Consider the following 23,197-nt stretch of genomic DNA (forward strand, 5'->3'; position numbering starts at 1 on the left):
CAAATGTCCCCATCTGTTGACTCAGGGATCGAGACGTGGCTGCACGACCCGTTACAGCCATGCGGATAAGATTCTGTCATCTCGACTGCTAGTGATACGAGGCCGTTGGGATCCAACACGGCGTTCCGTATTACCCTCCTGAACCCACCGATTCCATATTCTGCTAACAGTCATTGGATCTCGACCAACGCGAGCAGTAAAGTCGCGATACGACAAACCGCAATCGCGATAGGCTACACTCCGACCTTTATCAAAGTCGCAGACGTGATGTTACGCATTTCTCCTCCTTACACGAGGTATCACAACAACGTTTCACCAGGCAATGCCGGTCAACTGTTGTTTGCATATGAGAAATCCGTTGGAAACTTTCCTCATGTGAGCACGTTGTAGGTGTCGCCACCGGCGCCATCCTTGTGTGAATGCTCTGAAAAGCTAATCATTTGCATATCACAGCGTCTTCTTCCTGTCGGTTAAATTTCGCATCTGTAGCGCGTCATCTTCGTGGTGTAGCAGTTTTAATGGCCAGTAGTGTAAACACCTTGCAAAAATCGTCGGAAGGGTTCAGGAAGGAGCATTAGAGTGTGAGGAATGTTTTTGTGGCATTCACTGGATGAAATTGTCATTCTGGATGGCCCATAGGATCAACACAGGTAAGCATCTATCCTTGGGAACCATGTGCACCCCTACATGCAGTTTGTTTCTTCTCGCCATCTACCAGCAGGACAATGCAACGTGTCGCACAGCTCGCAGTGTACGTGCTTGATTCGTAGAGCACCTTGATGAATTTACCGTACTCCACTCGCCACCAAACTCCCCGGATTTAAAACCAATCAAGAATCTGTGACACCATTTCGATTAGGCTGTTCTCGACATGGCTCTTCAACCGAGAATTCTAACGCAGCTGGCCAAGATACTACAATATTATGGCTCCCAAACCCTAGCATTACCTTCCAAAACCTCATTGACTCTCTTCTTGCACATCTCGTAGCAGTAGTTATTCAGGCTTTTGAATGGTGAGTAGACAGTATAGTAGTGGTATGATTCTAAATTCTTGCGCGTTACAAAGGGCAAAATTTTTCACTTCTGAACGTTTAACGCAAGTTGCCAATATTTGCACGACTTAAGTCATAACTACATTCTTGGGGTAATTTATTACCACAAGCGCCATTCTTTTGTTTACAGTTCCGTTAGTACTGCAATGCTGCCGATCCGCTTCTATCTTAGTACCGGCTGTGCTCTTGCATTGTGCAGGCACGTGCAACCCAGCGACCATTATTTCCGTACGTACTTACCAGATTGGGTCGAAATCTACCTCACGAAGCTATGAACGTCACTATTCTTATCTGTCATCACAAATTGTTTTTCGTCGTTTTAGACAGCATGGAGCGGCGTTTGAGCGATAATCAGATTTTAGAGTTACTGTTAGCTAGTGAAGACTGCTGACTCATTGGATAAACCAGATTCCTTTCAAAATGCAACCAAGTTTGGTGTTGATGAAACAAAAATGTTTCCGAAGAAAACCAAAAAAGTAGTAAGACATTTCACCTATTTTTATGGAAAAACAGTTATAAATAAGAAAAACAAAATAATACATTGTATTTTTATAAGATAACTTTACGTGGTATTGATCAAAGCAAATATCAAAAAAATGGTTCAAATGGCTCTGAGCACTATGGGACTCAACTGCTGAGGTCATTAGTCCCCTAGAACTTAGAACTAGTTAAACCTAACTAACCTAAGGACATTACAAACATCCATGCCCGAGGCAGGATTCGAACCTGCGACCGTAGCGGTCTTGCGGTTCCAGACTGCAGCGCCTTTAACCGCACGGCCACTTCGGCCGGCAAAATATCAAAGAGAGTCAAATCAATTACAGAACTTTTTCTAGGATCATGTAGATTGCAAAAAGTTTGAAAATGATAGCAGAGTCAACGAATCTGTAGTGCAAGTCCAAAGCAGGACCCAGTCAACAAAAAAAAGTCATAGGCGGCCTTAAAGACACAAACGCTACCAAAACATGTTCTTAGTGTCAAAAACACGTGTGTAAAATGCATTCCATTGACAAAATGGTACGTCTTGACTGTGATGAATGAAAATAAGTGCTTAGTTGATTCGTTCATGTACCTATTGTCTTTTTTTGTTGAAAGTCACTGCTAATTTTTCTCTATATTTTACTTCATTTATCGTTATTTGATCTCAAAACATATTTCTGAACATCGTTGAAGAAGATTTCGTTTGTTTTCTAAGCTGATTCCAAAAACTCTGTTTAAGAGGCCAATGTTAATGAAAGAGCCTTGGTTGTTGGTAAAACCATGTTTTCTGTTTTAATTAATGTTAAATTTTTCATAAGCCGGCCGGAGTGGCCGAGCGGTTAAAGGCGCTACAGTCCTGAACCCCACGACCGCTACGGCCGCAGGTTCGAATCCTGCCTCGGGCATGGATGTGTGTGATGTCCTTAGGTTAGTTAGATTTAAGTAGTTCTAAGTTCTAGGGGACTTATGACCACAGCAGTTGAGTCCCATAGTGCTCAGAGCCATTTGAACCATTTGAAATTTTTCATAAACAGAAGCTTTTCTTTTACTGATTCTTTAACAGCAGTTCAGAGAAACGAAGAAGTAAATAAGTTTCAAATAATTTTAGTTTTTGCCGTCGAAAACTACCCCATGAGATTACTAAAGTCAGTCTAAACAGCGAGATTTTTTCCTGGTCCTTATCCCGTATCTTCGCGGGGTCGGCATGTTAATATGGATTTGGTGGCGTTAGTGGTATAGGTAGCCCGATGTCCTTCTGTCCCCACCTCTCTAGAAAGGAAATTCTCTATCCCGTCTGTTTGCGTTTAGTGTTATCCATGTCAAAGTTTTAAATAACTTTGTGAATCGTGTAAGTCACGTGGGACGCGGCTACCATCCCTGCATTGACCTGGTGGGATGTGAGAAACCGCCTAAAAACCGTACAGACCCTCGTGTTTTATCCACGGGGCGGATCCGATACTGGGCCGGCACGCCTACCCGGGTCGCGGTAGCGGTGTGCTAATGTGCACTGCTGTCGAGTGAATCTAAAACCTTCTGAAGATCTGACTGAATATTTGTATAGCTTTATTTAAAATCTACTTCATTGTGGATAACCGAGTCATCTGCAAAAAAACTGAGGTTTGTCTTAGCTTAGTATTACCAGCCAACTCATGACTACCGTCAAGAGATGCTGATAAAATTTCTTTAATTAACAATCAGTTTTGGCCCGCGGGTCTTCATCATCAAGTTCAAAAACATTTACGACATCATAATAGGCGATATAAAATCATTGATGTCAGATAAATTCGTCACGGTTGTCACATAGTAATACAAATTGCCACTTGAACATGAACAGCAAGGGTCCCCACAATTCTCTGGGATGCGGTTGCAGTTACTTTCACATCTGTCGATGACTGCATCTAAGATAACACGCTGCGTCCTCCCTATCAAGTGAACCTTAAACTAGACAGAAATTTAGGTTTGATGCCCGAAACGAATGCACTGTCGTTGGTACGGTGCTGATTCGACACCATTAGTTCGGGGAAACTAAAGAGAAGTTGGAAACTGGAGAAGCATACGATTACGGCGGTGTACTCACTTGACGGAGACGACGTTGGTGTCGCTGAGCCCTGCAATGTTGATGTCGGAGAGCGACATACGCAGAGACACGTTGCCGCTGCCCTCGTCCACCTCTACGAAGTCCACGTGCAGAGGGTCCGTCTCCGGCACCCCCAGCGACGGCGAGCCTAAACACAAGCAGAATAACTAGCTTAGAAACGTCAGCTAGTTGTGAATTATGACGACTCAGTTGCGGGGAGAATTTATCCAGGACTCTCGTAATCGGCAACATGCGGGAGCAACAGGCAGGCAAGGAAAAATCGATACTGATAGGAAGAATCAATCACAGGGAGCAAATTGTGTGTCGTCACGTTGGAAGTGCGCCGAAGGAAAGGTACGACTGTGTAAACTTACTATATCTGAAGTTGACGTTCACTATTTTTAACCGCCTAGACTGACGTGCTGCGCACTATTGTGAACGATTTCCTTCCAGTATGAAGCTCAGATGTGTATGCAGAAGCATCGCAATGACCTTATTCGTATCTACCGTTAAAGCCCAAAAGAAGCGAATCGGTCTCTCTGCGCTAGTGGCTGTCTAACTGCATGGCGTTGTCTGCCTTCACGTGACACTTGTAGCCTGCGTCCAACTACCAATGTACGTTTTTACGTGTAGTGTGTGTTGGAATTGAGAAGTGTGAATTTTGGGAAAAACTACGTGCATATCTAAAGGATAGGGTAGTAGTAAATGGAGTTGGTGTATTCGCCGCAATAGACAATGAACTTGAATCGACCAAGAAGGAAATTGAAGCTGCGTGCGAAGTTGTCTGGTAAGACTCAGTATCAAAAGTGGGCATAAACTTATTATCAGGTCCTTTCATCGACGACCACTCACCTCCAGATGTAAGAGGAAACTTTAGGGATAACCTTGTAAGTAGGCTGTTTAGGTTTTTATGTTGGTAACGCCACATAGCGTTCTGTATGAAAATCACTGGCTGTGCTGTGTGCAGTCTGTGGCTGGTTGGCATTGTTGCAATATTCGCTATTGTAGTGGTGGGCAGTTGGATACGGACAGCGTGTAGCGTTGTGCAGTTGGAGGTGAGCCGCCAGCAGTGGTGGATGTGGGGAGAGAGATGGCAGGGTTTTGAGAACGGATGATCTGGACGTGTGTCCATCAGAAGGAGCAAATTTGTAAGAATGGATGTCATGAACTGATATATATTATGATTTTGAACACTATTAAGGTAAATACATTGTTTGTTCTCTATTAAAATCTTTCATTTGCTAAGTATGCCTATCAGTAGTTAGTGCCTTCAGTAGTTAGAATCTTTCATTTAGCCGGCAGTATTGGCGCTCGCTGTATTGCAGTAGTTCGAGTAACGAAGATTTTTGTGAGGTAAGTGATTCATGAAAGGTAATGGTTATTGTTAGTCACGGCCATTCTTTTGTAAGGATTATTGAAAGTAAGATTGTGTTGCGCTAAAAATATTGTGTGTCAGTTTACTGTTGATCAGAATAAGTAAAGAGAGAAATGTCTGAGTACGTTCAGTTCTGCTCAGCTGTTTGAAAATCAAATAATGCAAGAGGTTTATCAGCACAGTAATTCATTAATTTTTCTAAGGGAAGGTTTCAACCTATTTCCGCTTGTCCCTAAGTTCCACAGTCATGCTGTCATCATAAAAGGGGACTTCAATCATCTGACAGTCAATTGGGAAAATACAGTTTTGTATGTGGTGGACCTGACAAGAGGTCCTGTGAAACATTACTGATAACTTCACAGAACAGATTGTTTGGAAACCCACTCTTAATGGGCGTATGTTATTCTAATAGCAACAAACAGACCCGACCTGTTTGAGGATGTCCACAGCAAAACTGGTATCAGTGAGATGAGGAAGCTGTAACAATAGTGACTGCAAAAGTAAAAAGGATTTGTATGTTCAGCAAACTAGATACAGAGGCACTAGTGTCCGGTTTCAATAAGGAACTCGAAACGTTTAGCACCGAAGAACAGCTTCTAGAGGAAGGTTGGCTCAGTTTTAGCAGAATAGTTGACGATGCACTGGATAGATACGTTCCTAATAGAAGAGTTCATGATTTCAGGGATCCTCCATGATATACAGTCACTGTAAAGAAACTTCTAACATACAGGACTACAACATTATAGGTGTAAAACAAAGCATAGGACTGTAGATAAACTCAATGAAAAACTGTGTAGAGGGCAGAGCCAGAAGTATTCAACGACAACTGTAGCGGAATGTTATAAAGAATCTCTCACAAACGTCAATGAATTTCTACTAATATCTGAAAGCTGTAGCGGTACCAAAGTTAGTGTCGAGAGGCTATGGACGAGACAGGAACTGAAATTGAGGAGCAGAAATGCATAACTTCATTTTCAAATTTTTCTGTACAGAGAAAAATACAGGGGTATTGCTCAAATTTCATTCTCGCACCACAAGAAAGATGCGTGATACAGATATTTGTGTCAGCGGTGTTGAGAAACAGCTTAAATCTTTGAAGTAGAAGCCGGCCAATGTGCCCGAGCGGTTCTAGGTGCTTCAGTCCGGAACCGGGCTGCTGTTACGGTCGCAGGTTCGAATCCTGTTTCGGGGATGGATGTGTGTGATGTCCTTAGGTTAGTTAGTTTTAACTAGTTCTAATCCTAGGGGACTGATGACCTCAGAAGTTAAGTCTCATAGTGCTTAGAGTCATTTGAACCATTTGAGCTGGAAATAGTCGAAACGTTCTCCAGGAATCTCGGCAAGGAGTAGTAGAACGAAGCTCCTGGGCCAGATGGAATCACTGTCAGACCCTATACACAGTTAGAGGCTGAGTTAGTTCCTCACTGGCTGGAAGATACCACAGATCGCACTTGACCACAAGAAGGGTGGCGGAGTGATCAGTTAAGCTACTGTCAAATATCCTTAACATCTATGTGTTGTAGAATCTTAGGATATATTGTGAGCTCAAATGTAACGAGGTACCTCGAACAAAATGATCTCCTAAATGGCACCAAACGTGGATTCCGGCAACATTGATTATGTGTAACCCATCTCGAACTTTCCTCACACGATATTCTGGAAACTATATTCCAAGGCAGTCAGTCAGATGCGGCATATATTAATTCCCGAAAAGCGTTTGACTCAGAACCACAACTACGCTTATTATCGAAAGGCAGATAAGATGAGGTACCAAGAGAGATTTGTGAATGTTTTGAGAATTTCTTGATAGGCAGAAAGCAAGTTTCCTTCGGTGGAGAGTCATCGACAGATGTAAAAGTAACAGCAGGTCTTCTTCAGGAACGTATAATGGGGCCCTTGCTGTTCACGTTGTACGTTATTAACTTCGCAGACGATATTAATAGCGAAACATCCTACGAGATTAAAACTGTGTGCCGGACTGGGACTCGAACCCGGGACGTTTGCCTTTCGCCAACAAGTGCTCTACCAACTGACCTATCCGAGCATGACTCACGACCCGTCCTCGCAGTTTTGCTTCCATTTGTGTCTCATTTCCTAACTTCCAAACGCACATTCAACTGCGGAGTGGAAATTTCATTCTGGAATATTAGTAGTAACCTCACAAATTTCACAGATGATGCAGTTGTCAATAGTGAAGTCCATCCGAAACCCGTTGCACTAGTATTCAGTCGGATTGTCACAAGATTTCAAAGTGGTGCAGCAGGACAAAGAAAACGTATGATGGCACTACAACAAAAACCCCAAGGATAATAATGCATTTCAAAATTTGTAATACAGAAAGGAATGCACACTGAGTTAAAAAATCAAACATTAACTGCGTATCATATAACTTTCTGTTTTAATATAACGTATACATTAGTCCGATGGATAGATATCATGAAGATGGTGGATGAAGATCGAAATTATCCATAATAAAAGATAATCATACAGCTTTGTGCTCAATATAATTTTCTACAAAATCCCGCTTTATATTTGTAACGACATGCCAGATGAAAACTATGCGTTGGACTGGGATTTTGCAGCCGAGTACATTTACATCTACATTACTACCTTGCAGTTAGTACTTGTCATCACACGGTTTTAATCTATGAACAATTATGAAATCCTAACTCCAGCATTAGCTGTGCATTGCCAAGAAGGACGAGTTGCTGACTGGTGACACCAGAAATTAGAAAGGGACCAGTTTTAATCTGTCACCAACTTTCATAAGAACGTGCCGTCTGCAGTAGAGTGTAAGATCCATCATAGCTATGTAAGACGGCGTGACATTTCAACATGGCCGCGAAAAGATGACGACGACAAGTTTAATTGCCGAAAGATGTTCACCTTGGCACTCACAAAGACTTACTTGTCATGGTCCACATGGCTTCAACGTCACTGGTTTTTCGTTGTGAATTCCGCGTTCACTTAGCGTCCATTAGTGGAAGAGGTAGCTGGTGTGTGGGAGAATGTTTTTGTTATAACTCACAGACAACATCCTACGAGATTAAAACTGTGTGCCGGACTGGGATTTACCTCTCACAGGCGCAGTTTTGTTTTAGAAATGCCAGAATGGCATAGGAGTGACAGTGTTAAAATGATTCTCAGTCTTCAAGAATATTTGAGAACTGGCTGTTCCTTTCTCCATCACAACGCACAGAACCTTGTAGACTTACAGTCGCAACAGTTCTGTTAATAGTGGCATGTGAACGAGTAGTTGAAAGCACACACACAACCAGGATAACGTCTAGCTGTCGAAAAATGCACAGCGTGGAAGAGACAGTAGTGAGATGTTCGTTGTCATTACTGTGTTCAGCATTTCATAAAGAGCAAAAATTTCAAATCAGAAACGCCTTCAGCCTTGCATATTTCCAATTTTATTTTAGTTTTGCTATAAGTTTCGGTATTACACTACGCCATTTTGAGGCCCTCTCAACGACGTATAGGAAGAATCCCATCTCTAGTACAATGGAACTAGGGAGCAGCGTACACTCAAACAGGTCAAAAAAATCGTTGATCGCTCTGGTTTGAATGTTTGTCTAACAGTCTGCAGTTGATGAACGAATGGATTCGCGTATGCCGGTCCCTGTTTCGATTATACTAGAGGTGGGATTCTTCGAAAACGTCGGTCGGAGGGCCTCAAGATAGCGCAGTGCAATGCCGGAAATAGGAGCAAAAATAAAATAAAACTGGAAATACAGATGGCTGAAGGTGTTTTTGATTTGACACTTTACATTGAATAGTCGAGGTCCCGCAACCATTCTGTGCAAAAATGAACTTACAAAGACATAAAAAGTAATGTTCAAAATATGGATAATATTCGTTACCTGTTTTTATATTCCGTATGAGGGTGTTTATGGAGTCCTTGATACATGTATTCAAGACTGGATCACTGCGGTGACATATCTTCAGGTAAGGCGGAGCTGAAACATTAAAACATACACCTAAACATTCATTACCTACAAACAAAATGCACATAAATTTTCACAGTGTACAAACATAATTTCCTGAGAAAAGACGAGACATTCACATCAAAGCTACCAGGAAGGCAGTGATTGATTTAAAATCTGCTGTTCATATAATAAAATCAGAAAATTTCATTTCTAAGGCTCATATAAAATTCGAAAACTTGTGAACTAACAATTAAGAAAACTGACATGTCAGGAAGGGTATATATGACTTATACAAAATTTATGCCATACATTAGATACGCAGAAGATCAGATACGCAACTGTATTTTATTCCTGACTAGCAATTCAGTTTGATGTGAATCCGCCTCGGGTTAGCGTCGCAACTAGTGAACGCTTGGGTATGCTATCAAAAAGGATCTGGATGTATTCACGGGGAATTTCCTTCGACGCTGTTTCTGTATGATCCACAAAGCACCTACAGTTGTTTCTTTAGGTCTGTGACGATATGTTGTGTGGCACTTAGCCACCATATTGCAGATATGTTCAATGGGCCAAACGTCACGCAGAAGTGCAGGTCAGGAGAGAAATGGTGTCCGTCCTTCTTCGAAGCTGTGTTGCTATTTTCTCGCCACAGATGGGCAGGATTTATTTTGCTGAAGTACATGGCTGGAAATGGAAAGTGTTACACCATCAAAAACGTGACTGAACACTACCAAACTAACACTCCAGTATTTCCATGTAAGTTGGATACCTTGATTAAAATTTCATACTCATACGAGATTATTTTCAGTACAGAAAGAAAATCATTCCTATATATGATGAATGGTGTGAGTACACCATGGCTATTTGTTCAACGTTCCTGGTCAACCTAGCATGCCGACAGTACGCATACTTGCAACTAATAGCTCTTTCGTGCTTTGAGGAAGCTTGAATGATTCCCACAGATCACACAGACTGTAGTGGAATGTCTCCAGAACGAGTGGTGACGATATAGGTTCAGAATAGTGGGGCAAGGAGAAAAGTCATAGATCCTTGCAGAAGGACTGCACTACGAGAAGGTCGAAGGATTGTTCGACTGGCTCTGACGAATTGAGGCATGACAGACAGCAGCTGATGTTCTGGCAGAGGTTACAGGCAGAGGGCCACCACGAAACTCATTGCTGGAAGCGGGGTTCAGATCTCATGTTTCAATGGCTCGTTAACCGCTGACACCATACCGCATACTGCAGAGCCAGAGTCACTTGGGACGTCAAGTGGCATTCTGTGGTGTTCAGTGATGACTCTCGTCTCTGTTTGTAGCGGGCAGAACGATGCCAACGTCTCCACAGACGACCTGGCGGAAACAACGAATCTTGAGACTCACACGTATTCAGCTCTTGGAACCATGATATGGGTACTGGTTTGGTAGTTGTAGAATGGAGGTTGAATGCTCGCCAGTATCTGGCAGAAATGGTGGATTCTGTTGTCATATCCTTCACGACCAGGGCGCCTAATGGCATATTCCATTGGAACAATGCAAGACCCTACATTGCAGTTCGCATCTCAAGTACCTTGATGAATCTATGGATTACTGACTGGCCTCCCAGTCCCCTGATTTGCGACCCATGTATCACCCTTCCGATGCGATGGAAAGACGTATACTTCCATACCAATATTCATCTAGCAGTGTTATGAATTGACACAGCGTATGTGAATGAGAAGAAATTCCTCAAGGTGACATTCGGAGGCTGTTTACTTCCATGCCACAACGACAAGAGTGTATTCCTGTCATGGGGATCATGCCTCTTACTAATGCTGATGAAGCATATCAGTTCAGAATCGAGCCAAGGTTAACCATTTAGCACTCGTGAGGTGATGATCTGTTCCACAAAGTAGGATCAATATCAGAATGGTGCTTCATTGTCTACAATTTTCGGTAGTGTATGTCGTGTGGAATTCCATAAAGAAGAGACAATACTTTCGGTTCAAAAATCTACGCGTTGCTGTAATCGCTCTCACTTTTTCCTTCTCGATTGCATGTTGTGCTATGGCGTGCAAACGGTCACACTTGGCATTTGTCCAACAACCCACTCGATAATGTAAGATGCTAGATTTTCACCACGATAGCATCTAACACGTATGTAACCATAACAACAGATCATGTCGAAGTTAGAATTGCAGTATGTTGATAAATATTACTTTCGGAATGTCTAGTCAAAACTGAATAAAACACAGGTTTTGTGGGATGTGCTTTTTGTTTTTATTTTCTGCGAGGCATCTGAAATGGCAGATTTTGTGATGTTGATCTGAACGTTGTATTCTAGTTTCTTTGCTGCAGATGTTCTTCTCCTGATAGCTGTCATTTAAAATTTCGTTTTCTCACGTCGCAACGATCTTAACTGAACATACGTCTTGACGTTATTTTTTCCAGAACATAACATCAGAACCTTCCTTCAATTCCTAGAGTTGTGAAGTGTGAAAACGAAATTTCAAGTAGCGGTTATCAGAAGAAGAACAGCTGTAACAAAGGAACCAAAACACAACATGCAGATCAATATCTACGAAATCTGCCACTGAAGATGTTTTGCAAAGAATAATGTGAAACGCGTGTGGCATAAAAATTGTTTTATTCAGTTGTGATTTGACAATCCCAAAGTAATAATTACCAACATACTGTAATATAATATACTGCTGAGAACGTCAGGACTAAAAAAAATGACGGTGACGTAAGAACCATCCGAAAAGAGTGCTGTTTCCAGCAAGTTTAAAGAACGTGGCGCACCATCGTAAGTTAAAGCGTTAACACGGGTTAGTTCAACGGTGTTCTTATCCTGACAGTGGATGAAAATATCGTTGCTAGAATTCAGTCGTTAAGGGGAACAGAAGTGGCAACATAAAGTCCCTGGTCACCTATTTCAATTCCATACCTCTCTCTGTTGCTGGTGATCCATCCGTCGCACGGAGGTGTTTTTTAGCTATGCCCTCGGTTATCTTCGAAACGAGTACACTTTGTGTTGGCACATGGTTTCGTCCTCTTCTTTTCTTTCATTTCCATAACCATCCAAAAAACTCAAAGACCACACTGCACATGCAGTTCATAGTCATTTACGGTGTAAATTACCGGAGAGTTTACTCATTACGTCACACAAACATCCGTAAAAATGAATAGTTAAGGAACAAACGAATGAAAAGCAGTAGCCATGCTTTTTAAAACGTACTTTCACATTTTTACGAAAAACAGTTCCATCCAAAATGCCATGCAGTTGAAATTCTGCGTTACTAGCAATACAGAACACAGTAAATTTAAATGCCATACTACGAATATATTCAGTTATCATACGGTAGTCTGGAATGGGAAATCAAATAAACAGAATGAATTCCGTGGACAACGCCGAATCCTGTGGTGTCAGAGGCTTTACTGAAGACCATAGCCAGTGTAGATTAATATTTTGTTACGGGCAACTGTTTGGAAATTACAGGAAAGGGGTGAAATCCACTAACGACATATTTGTTATTATTTTCGAAAAGCAACAATGTTTCTTTTGCAGGGTGAGTGTCTTACGTCACTCAAAGACATACTGTGGAGATGTTAAAAGCTAAACTTTTGACGCCCGCACTAAAATTATGTTTACTTGTTTAAGTGTGTTGAAACGACCTGACAGACTGTACTGCTTAAAATATTTTCCATCTCAGTTTATTTGAAATCGAAGAGTATGTTGGTAATATAGACGGTAACATATTAATTACGTAAATAATTCAACGACGTGGAAGTCATATTAAGTTTTAAACTTCGACCATCATACCATAGAGAAACATTTTCACAGAGAGAAATGATACATCACAGACAGAAAGCAGTTTAAATCTTTGACGTCAATACACGTATTGCTTTCGAACATTATCCTTTCATTCCTGGGGCCAAGTAATACATCCTTCACACCTATACACTTCGACGGTGTGTTAATCCATAAGTGGTAAATATTTTCAACAATCTTTTGAGAAAGTGTTTTCCTAATTTTTGATATTAGCCTGCAGCAGTTCTGCTTAGTGTGTCAGTAGCTTATCTTCACGGGATTTGCGTAGTTTATGGTCAAATAGTTTGGGCGTTCCCGTCTACTGGAAGGTACAGGTCCAGCTACCATTGTTACGTGGTGTTACACATTTATTTCAGCGCTTTATTTATGCCTAACCTTTCACAGAAATAAATGCGGGAAATGCAACGGTTTAGTATGGCTTGTACTAAAATAAAAGTATCACGAATTCTATCATTGGTGCCTTAGTCTCATATATAGCATACTTGCTTTTCAAACACAGACAATTTATAAATAGCTTAATAAGTCAACTGCGATGTTAAAAAATAAAGATACCCACGCAAAAACTGACTGTTCGTTTATTTTGTATAATACTACAGTAACCAGCCCTCTGGATATAAACTGCGGCTGATCGTGCATTGCTTTCTAGTATCAAATAAGAACTTAAATCTGTAACTGTTACAATCTGGAGGAAACTACAGGTTATATTGGGTAGGTTTATGATACAAATTACTATGCCATAATTCACCAGAAACAAAAAAAGAGAACCACATACGAAAAAAGTATAAGACCAGTGACATCGTAGTTTCAACTGATCGTGGTGTGAACAAACTTCCCCTCTCTTCGGGAAGTCGCAGTTATACAATGACTGTACCGAAGACTTTTTCTGCGTAAATTTACTATCCACATTTTATACCGTTTTACGGTTGGGCTGTTGCTGTTATTTGTTACAACTCACGAGAGTTAGTACAACCATGTTATATTGTACTACATGAGCTACTTAGATCTTCGAATGAGTGGAACCCAGGAGAATTTCCATGTGTTGCTCTAGACAGAGGCGATGTGGTGGTAGAGATGTCTTACAGGATCTCTTGCGAAGCGATGATTTTTAAAGTCACTGTTATTAAGGACAGCACAGTACCACCTCTTCCTGCCCCCTCCTTATTTGCGAAATTTCTGTATTAATTTCTTTTTGCCATTAGAATTTGTACCTCCCTATGTCTTCGTCGAGCGCCACTGCCAGCGCAGCGAAGCGGTATTTCTTAAATGTGTTTCCAAAAAACGTCGTGTGGAATTAGTTGCTTACGTGTTCCGTAAGTCGCCTGCACGACATATCGTAATGATTCGAAAGACGTCTCTTTACAGTAGGTTAACTTAATACGCATTTAAATATTAATGCATGCTGAGCGTTTACACCTTAAGAGAAAATAAGTTTTATTTTAATACCAGAAGTTAATTCGTGAAACTTTTGCAGTAAATAAGCTACAGAACGAGTTGCGCAGAAGAACCTTTTGTTTGTTGAAGCTTGCTTACAAATTCAGCATTGCTGTCTATCAGGCATTTATCGTCATTGAGTACAGGACCAGTGATTTTGATATCAATATTATTCTCCACTTTCCCATGAAAAGTCTGTTTTAAGGAAGGCCATTTTTCTGCTAGCTGTGATTATGAGTGTCATTAGGCATTCCATCTTCTAATTCATTATTTACAAGAAATGTTAATAAGAGAAAACATATACTGTGATTCTTCAGTCGAAATACCCTACTGTTTAAACTGTTGTCTACAAAGTGATCGTAGGTGAACACCACATATTATTGTTATCGTACACTTTTCCATTAGAAAGAATCTTTGGTAACATGAGTTGCGCGGAAAATATATATTTACGTGACGTTGTCGAACAGAAGTAAACAAAATATGTTAATGTACAGATTTGCGTTTCCCTTCGAGGCTTGCAGTGACAATACGTGCAAAAGGGGGATAGGCTGCTGTTTAGGAAACACTAAAAGGAATTTATTCTTGAACTGAAATTCTCAACAGTATGTGAAACAATTTTTTATATCTCTTTTTGCTTCCTAACTATTTGTCATGCACTACTTATAATTTTGTGATTGGGACTGTACCCTTTGATGTGCAGTATTGAATGTGATACTTCAAAAAAATAGGGAATTATGTAGACAGTGGGAAGGAGAGAGGAAGAGAGAGCAAGAGTGTGTGTGTGAGAGAGAGAGAGAGAGAGAGAGAGAGAGAGAGAATTTTCGGAAAATTAGTCAATACTTCTTTCAAGCACATGGACTACAATTTCCTCTTTAGCTGCACACTACACACCTATTTGAATTGATTGTAATAATTGTATCGTCTGTGAAAAGTACTCCATGGTATGTATTAAACGAAGGCCCGTTATAAGAATGAGAAGCAACTGTGAAACTAATATTGAACTGTTTGGAAGTCTGTTTCCCCTGTTAGAAAAAAAGGAATTACGTAGTGTTACTGAATTGTTAGCTATACCATTAATTCCATGAAATCTCTTTTCTTCTAACAAAATATTCTAAGTTATACAGTCAAATACCATGGATACGCATGAATGTTGTTGAGAAACAGATAACCGCAGCTTCATCTATGTATGTGCAAATGTTTTTTCATCTAGTTTGCCTGATGATCACAATCGAATACAGAAAGCAAACTAGATAAAGATAGCCTAACAATTGAGTTGTATGTGACATCAGTGTCCCAGGCATAGCACTGGCTTACAGGATACAAAACATTTCCCACTGCAAGCTGGTCACGCAAGGTTGTTGACAGACGAGTTGCCTACTTCAAGGCTTCCGTTCACGGTTGGTCCGCTCAATTTACAGACAAGGCCAGTCGCATGAATTACCAAAATCTTTTCCGCCAGCCACGTGGCTGCGAAAAAGTCGCCGACAAAGAGTTAGTATTGTCGTAGTTTCCACTGCGTTTCCGGGATGAGTGGACGGTTCTTTGAACAGCTGTTCTGTAATGAAACACAGCTAAGTGCTTCCGTGCACACATTGACATATATTTTCTGCTGAAACGGTAATTGCAAAAAAATTTTAAGAAGTTTAATACCGTACCGGAATACGTCTCGTACGATGTAGGAAATTATCAAATGAATAGCCTTTTTTGTCATGTTTATTTGGTGAAGTAAGAAATCCTGCACTGTGTTCTCTATGCAAATGAACGTAATATAAGAGAGAGAAATGGTTCTTCTTTCTTTTTGATATGTTATTGTAAAGTTTGGTACAGTTATCTTCAAAATAATGGAGTTATGACCTGACTTATTTTAGTGGCCAGCGTTTGAAGGCCTTATGTAGTAGGCATGACAACAAACGCTAATCGAATGTGGCGCTCCCATTAATATTTTAAGAGTTCGGGTAACACCGTAGAAAAGTTAACAAAGATTTCCAGAGAATATAAAGGAAATCTTTGAAAGAACGGCGACGAAGTTCTCGAGAAAATCTGTTGGGTACATTTGGAAAAACTCTATTCGAGGAAGGCTGTTCAACCTCTCAGATATTTCCATAATATATCTTGCTTAGCGACCATAAGAATACGAGGGGAGGGTGCATACTGTGGCTTATACACTACCTCATCAGAAGTATACGGACACTAATTTACGGACACTCATACGGAGTGTGTCCTCCCTTCACTTTATGATAGCTTGAACTCCTTCGGAGATACTTTCGCGGGGTGTCTGAATGTCTGTTGAGGACGGACAGCCTATTCTTCCTCAAGAGCCGAAACAAGAGAAGTTAGTGATGCTGGACGATGAGGTCTGGAGCAAAGTCGACGTTCCAACTCATCTCGAAGGTGCTCCACTGGATTCAGATCTAGACTCTGGGCAGGCCATTCCATTTGTCCACAAGCTAGTGCATCACAGATGCTGCTTCACGACAGGGTGCATTGTCCTGCTGATACAAACAGTAATCGTCTCAGAACTGTTCCGGCACTGTACGCAGTCCACAATGCCGTAAGTACGTTCATATTCTTCGGTCTTTACCGGTTGCTTAAGAGCAATACAGAATCACACTCTGTTCACGATGCGCACCACCCCCCCCCCCCCGCCCCCCCCCCGCCCCCCCCCCCCCCCCGTCGGCCCTCGGAGGTTCGAGGGTGTGTGTGTGTTCTCCTTAGCGTAAAAATGGTTCAAATGGCTCTGTGCACTATGAGACTTAACATCTGAGGTCATCAGTCCCCTAGAACTTAGAACTACTTAAACCTAACTAACCTAAGGACATCACACACATCCATGCCCGAGGCAGGATTCGAACCAGCGACTGTAGCGGTCGCGCGGTTCCAGAGTCCTTAGCGTAAGTTAGTTTAAGTTAGATTAAGTAGTGCGTAAGCTTAGGGACCGATAACATCAGCAGTTTGGTCCCATAAGACCTTACCAAAAATTTTCAATTTTCTGTCCACGAAAAACACTCCCATACCGTAATTTTACAACTACACATGATGTCTGTTGAGATTGAAAATTCGCAATTTTTCACAAATACAACTTTTATTTATGTACGTATACAAGGTAGATGACTGGACAACAAAAGAAGGGTAACAATAACGATGCCAGTAAAAGTCTCCTAACTGAGACAAACAAAAGTTCACTTCTAATTTTCCACAAAGGTTCGTGGTAACACACACACACTCACACACACACACACACACACACACAAACACACACCCAGACACACACTAGTAAAAGTCCAATTCAGAAATGAAGACATAATCATCAGCTGTCGAAGTCCATGAGGTCAGCATCCAGAGTGAACTGAACTTCAGGGCTGGTTCTAGCCCTTAAATAGCTGTCTCCTGCCAATCAGGTTTCGGCATAGTGATACTTCCTGCAGGCCGTGGCTCGAGGTCCCCTTGCAGGAAGTAGTGATTGGAATGTCTGTTTCCATTACCTTGTATGAGGGCTGTCCAGAAAGTAAGTTACGATCGGTCGCGAAATGGAAACGACTATGAAAATCCGATAAAGCTTTGCAAAGATGTGTTGGGCAGTGTCTCTAGTATGACTCTAGGTAGAATTATGTCGCTCTTTTCATTCCTGAGTTCTTAGTGAGCGCGTAAAGATGTTATAGAAAATAGTGTCTCCCACCAAGTACGAGGGCCTGGTGAGAATTTTCCCCTGAAGCTATGCAACCAACATTACATAACTGTCGTGCGGTTTCTTCTTCAAGACAATTCTCAGCCTCATTCTGCAGGGGCAATGAAGATGTTTCTGCATCGTTTCAATTGGAAATGTTTGGTTACCCACAATACAGCCCGTAATTGTCTCCCACTGAGTTTCATCTCTGCTCAAACGAACCGCTGGCTATGAAGACAACATTTTGGCACAGAGAACGAGCTTTAGGCCAGCGTAGAGTATTGGCGGAAAGCACTGGCGGCTGCCTTCTATGATGAGGGTATTGGAAAGTTCGTACAACGCTACGACGAATGTCTGAGTCAGAACGGCGACTACGTAGAGAAGTAGCTGAAAGGTGTAGCTAACTGTTACAAATGAAACATTTCTGATTTTCACTGTGATTTTCATTTCGCGATCAATCGTAACTTACTTTCTGGACAGCCCTCGTATGTAAATAGTCGGTGTTTACCATGGTGCTTTTTTAAGCCTTGGACACAGACAATCCTGTCCTGTGTGGTGTAATATGGGTTGCCGGCCCTCAGGGGCTACCTTGGCTCCAGCATAACCCTTCCATCGGACTGCCACAGGCTACGGAGTGACTGATCACTCCAAATCGCTCATTTTCATTCATCCATCGTGCAGTGGCGTACTGTCTTACGTCACGTCAAGCGTCACTTAGCACTGGCTACGCTAAATTGTGGCTTATGAGGAGCTACTCGACCATTGTACGCCATTATTTTTAATTCCCTACGCACAGTCGTTATCAGGAGAAAGAAAACTGGCATTCTATGGATCGGAGCGTGGAATGTCAGATCCCTTAATCGGGCAGGTAGGTTAGAAAATTTGAAAAGGGAAATGGATAGGTTAAAGTTAGATATAGTGCGAATTAGTGAAGTTCGGTGGCAGGAGGAACAAGACTTTTGGTCAGGTGATTACAGGGTTATAAATACAAAATCAAATAGGGGTAATGCAGGAGTAGGTTTAATAATGAATAAATAAATAGGAGTGCGGGTAAGCTACTACAAACAGCATAGTGAACTAATTATTGTGGCCAAGATAGACACAAAGCCCATGCCTACTACAGTAGTACAAGTTTATACGCCAACTAGCTCTGCAGATGATGAAGAAATTGATGAAATGTATGACGAGATAAAAGAAATTATTCAGGTAGTGAAGGGAGACGAAAATTTAATAGTCATGGGTGACTGGAATTCGTCAGTAGGAAAAGGGAGAGAAGGAAACATAGTAGGTGAATATGGATTGGGGGGAAGAAATGAAAGAGGAAGCCGCCTTGTAGAATTTTGCACAGAGCATAACTCAATCATAGCTAACACTTGGTTCAAGTATCATAAAAGAAGGTTGTATACCTGGAAGAATCCTGGAGATACTAAAAGGTATCAGATAGATTATATAATGGTAAGACAGAGATTTAGGAACCAGGTTTTAAATTGTAAGACATTTCCAGGGGCAGATGTGGATTCTGACCACAATCTATTGGTTATGAACTGCAGATTGAAACTTAAGAAACTGCAAAAAGGTGGGAATTTAAGGAGATGGGATCTGGATAAACTGAAAGAACCAGAGGTTGTAGAGAGTTTCAGGGAGAGCATAAGGGAACAATTGACAGGAATGGGGGAAAGAAATACAGTAGAAGAAGAATGGGTAGCTCTGAGGGATGAAGTAGTGAAGGCAGCAGAGGATCAAGTAGGTAAAAAGACGAGGGCTAATAGAAATCCTTGGGTAACAGAAGAAATATTGAATTTAATTGAAGAAAGGAGAAAACATAAAAATGCAGTAAATGAAGCAGGCAAAAAGGAATATAAACGTCTCAAAAATGAGATCGACAGGAAGTGCAAAATGGCTAAGCAGGGATGGCTAGAGGACAAATGTAAGGATGTAGAGGCTTGTCTCACTAGGGGTAAGATAGATACTGCCTACAGGAAAATTAAAGAGACCTTTGGAGAGAAGAGAACCACTTGTATGAATATCAAGAGCTCAGATGGCAACCCAGTTCTAAGCAAACAAGGGAAGGCAGAAAGGTGGAAGGAGTATATAGAGGGTTTATACAAGGGCGATGTACTTGAGGACAATATTATGGAAATGGAAGAGGATGTAGATGAAGATGAAATGGGAGATAAGATACTGCGTGAAGAGTTTGACAGAGCACTGAAAGACCTGAGTCGAAACAAGGCCCCGGGAGTAGACAACATTCCATTAGAACTACTGATGGCCTTGGGAGAGCCAGTCATGACAAAACTCTACCATCTGGTGAGCAAGATGTATGAGACAGGCGAAATACCCACAGACTTCAAGAAGAATATAATAATTCCAATCTCAAAGAAAGCAGGTGTTGACAGATGTGAAAATTACCGAACTATCAGTTTAATAAGTCACAGCTGCAAAATACTAACGCGAATTCTTTACAGACCAATAGAAAAATTGGTAGAAGCGGACCTCGGGGAAGATCTGTTGGGATTCCGTAGAAATGTTGGAACACGTGAGGCAATACTAACCTTACGACTTATCTTAGAAGAAAGATTAAGAAAAGGCAAACCTACGTTTCTAGCATTTGTAGACTTAGAGAAAGCTTTTGACAAGGTTAACTGGAATACTCTCTTTCAAATTCTGAAGGTGGCAGGGGTAAAATACAGGGAGCGAAAGGCTATTTACACTTTGTACAGAAACCAGATGGCAGTTATAAGAGTCGAGGGGCATGAAAGGGAAGCAGTGGTTGGGAAAGGAGTGAGATAGGGTTGTAGCCTCTCCCCGATGTTATTCAATCTGTATATTGAGCGAGCAGTAAAGGAAACAAAAGAAAAATTCGGAGTAGGTATTACAATTAATGGAGAAGAAGTAAAAACTTTGAGGTTCGCCGATGACATTGTAATTCTGTCAGAGACAGCAAAGGACTTGGAAGAGCAGTTGAACGGAATGGACAGTGTCTTGAAAGAAGGATATAAGATGAACATCAACAGAAGCAAATCGAGGATAATGGAAAGTAGTCAAATTAAATCGGGTGATGCTGAGGGGATTAGATTAGGAAATGAGACACTTAAAGTAGTAAAGGAGTTTTGCTATTTAGGGAGTAAAATAACTGATGATGGTCGAAGTAGAGAGGATATAAAATGTAGACTGGCAATGGCGAGGAAATCGTTTCTGAAGAAGAGAAATTTGTTAACATCGAGTATAGATTTAAGTGTCAGGAAGTCGTTTCTGAAAGTATTTGTATGGAGTGTAGCCATGTATGGAAGTGAAACATGGACGATAACCAGTTTGGACAAGAAGAGAATAGAAGCTTTCGAAATGTGGTGCTACAGAAGAATGCTGAAGATAAGGTTGGTAGATCACGTAACTAATGAGGAGGTGTTGAATAGGATTGGGGAGAAGAGAAGTTTGTGGCACAACTTGACTAGAAGAAGGGATCGGTTGGTAGGATATGTTTTGAGGCATCAAGGGATCACAAATTTAGCATTGGAGGGCAGCGTGGATGGTAAAAATCGTAGAGGGAGACCAAGAGATCAATACACTAAGCAGATTCAGAAGGATGTAGGTTGCAGTGGGTACTGGGAGATGAAGAAGCTTGCACAGGATAGAGTAGCATGGAGAGCTGCATCAAACCAGTCTCAGGACTGAAGACCACAACAACAACAACAACAACAACGCACAGTCATTGTGCTAGACAGACTGCTACTAGCAGTTTAAAATTCACGAGTTATTCCTATCCGCCGAAGTCATACAATTTTTTACATCCACCATGCGCAGCGGTCAATAGTTCCAGTCCGTCGTTACACGAGTTCTACCTGGTCATGGTTTAGCTGTTGTTCCTTTGCATTTTCAATTCACAATCACATCACTATGGGTGTCTTTGGAAGGACTGAAATGTCTTAATGGATTTGTTGTTCACGTGACACCCAGGACTAGTCCACTTTCAAAGTCACTGACCTCTCCTGACCGATACAATCTGCTACTACTGCGTCGCTACTAACAACACAATACGTTCCGCCGGCTTTCATATTGGCGGCTCCGCCTTTCGTGATTTGTAGTTGTCAAATACGCATTACTTGTGGGTGCCTGTACACTTTTGATCAGATAGTGTACAGTCCATTTTCCTTCGATCAATACGCGAATGGAATAGGGTACAAAATCTCTAATATTAGTAGGAAGTCATCCCCACCATGTACTATTCAGTGACGTGCGGTGTGTACAGGGTCTATTATAATTATTGGCGTAGGCCAATACAGTTGAAAGTACACGATACTACAAATAAAAAAGTCCCAGTAAACGTAGGTGTGGAAATGAAATGTATGTACGATAATTGCGACTTCGTCGTTATCAGCCACTGCTAACGTGATTCCGTATGCCGGTCCATGGAGTGATCTTTTTTTACATTTACGACACGTGGCGTTGTAAACAGAATGGAAACGACATTACAGTACACAGTCTTAATCCTAGTTTACACGACGACACTAGTTTGCAGGCAACTGCGCTACCGGCCAATGCGCTTGGGCACCTCGCGTTTGCGCAACTCGCCGGTGAAACTAAACACTTTCGGCGTGTTCCAACTTTGGCGACAGTAGCTGCATGAGTTTTGAGGTAGTGTGTGTTCGTAGAGTGTAAACAAACTGAAATATGCAGTGAGGAACGGAGAATAATTGCCTGCTTTTAGAATATCTATGCTTTGCATAGGTGTTTGTGGTATTTCAGTGATGCTGATTACAAAAACGCCGGCCGTAGTGGCCGTGTGGTTAAAGGCGCTGCAGTCTGGAACCGCAAGACCGCTACGGTCGCAGGTTCGAATCCTGCCTCGGGCATGGATGTTTGTGATGTCCTTAGGTTAGTTAGGTTTAACTAGTTCTAAGTTCTAGGGGACTAATGACCTCAGCAGTTGAGTTCCATAGTGCTCAGAGCCATTTGAACCAATTTTTGATTACAAAAACAAGCAATATATAGCTGCTTCTGAGACCTTCACATGCGATCAGAACATAGATAGTTTGACACTGTCTGAGCTGCAGGGCAAAATTTATTGAATTAGGAGCACATTTGCAACTGAATGAAGAAAAATACACGCAAATGTAATTCTAGCTTTGAAAATACTCTCGTCTACAAGACTAAAATCCCATAATTAGAGTTGGCCGACATTTTTTTAAGGAATTTTGTTAACAGGAGGGAAGGCTTCACAAATCAAGAAGCTGCATACTTTATTCAGTATTCACCTATTTAAAACGTCGTAGCAGTGCTCCCCATTCACATATGTTTGAATTTTGAAATATTGCCACTGTACAGATCTATCTTCAAGAGAGTAGTTGGCAAACCATTCCCTTCTTAATGCAGCCTGCTT

The 23,197-nt window shown here is 41.4% G+C and overlaps 1 protein-coding gene across 1 annotated transcript in view; it reads right to left on the reverse strand.

Moving 5' to 3' along the window:
• LOC126457578 (protein takeout-like) overlaps positions 1-23,197 on the reverse strand; it is a 137,632-nt gene that overhangs the window by 51,577 nt on the left and 62,858 nt on the right. The window contains exons 2-3 of the mRNA XM_050094005.1: positions 8,851-8,946; positions 3,610-3,757 (exon numbers count right to left, since the gene is read on the reverse strand). Coding sequence (XP_049949962.1) covers positions 3,610-3,757; positions 8,851-8,946 — 244 coding nt within the window. The remainder of the gene's footprint in view (positions 1-3,609; positions 3,758-8,850; positions 8,947-23,197) is intronic.

This window comes from Schistocerca serialis, chromosome 2 (assembly GCF_023864345.2).
Source record: "Schistocerca serialis cubense isolate TAMUIC-IGC-003099 chromosome 2, iqSchSeri2.2, whole genome shotgun sequence".
NCBI classification, from domain to species: Eukaryota; Metazoa; Arthropoda; class Insecta; order Orthoptera; family Acrididae; genus Schistocerca; species Schistocerca serialis.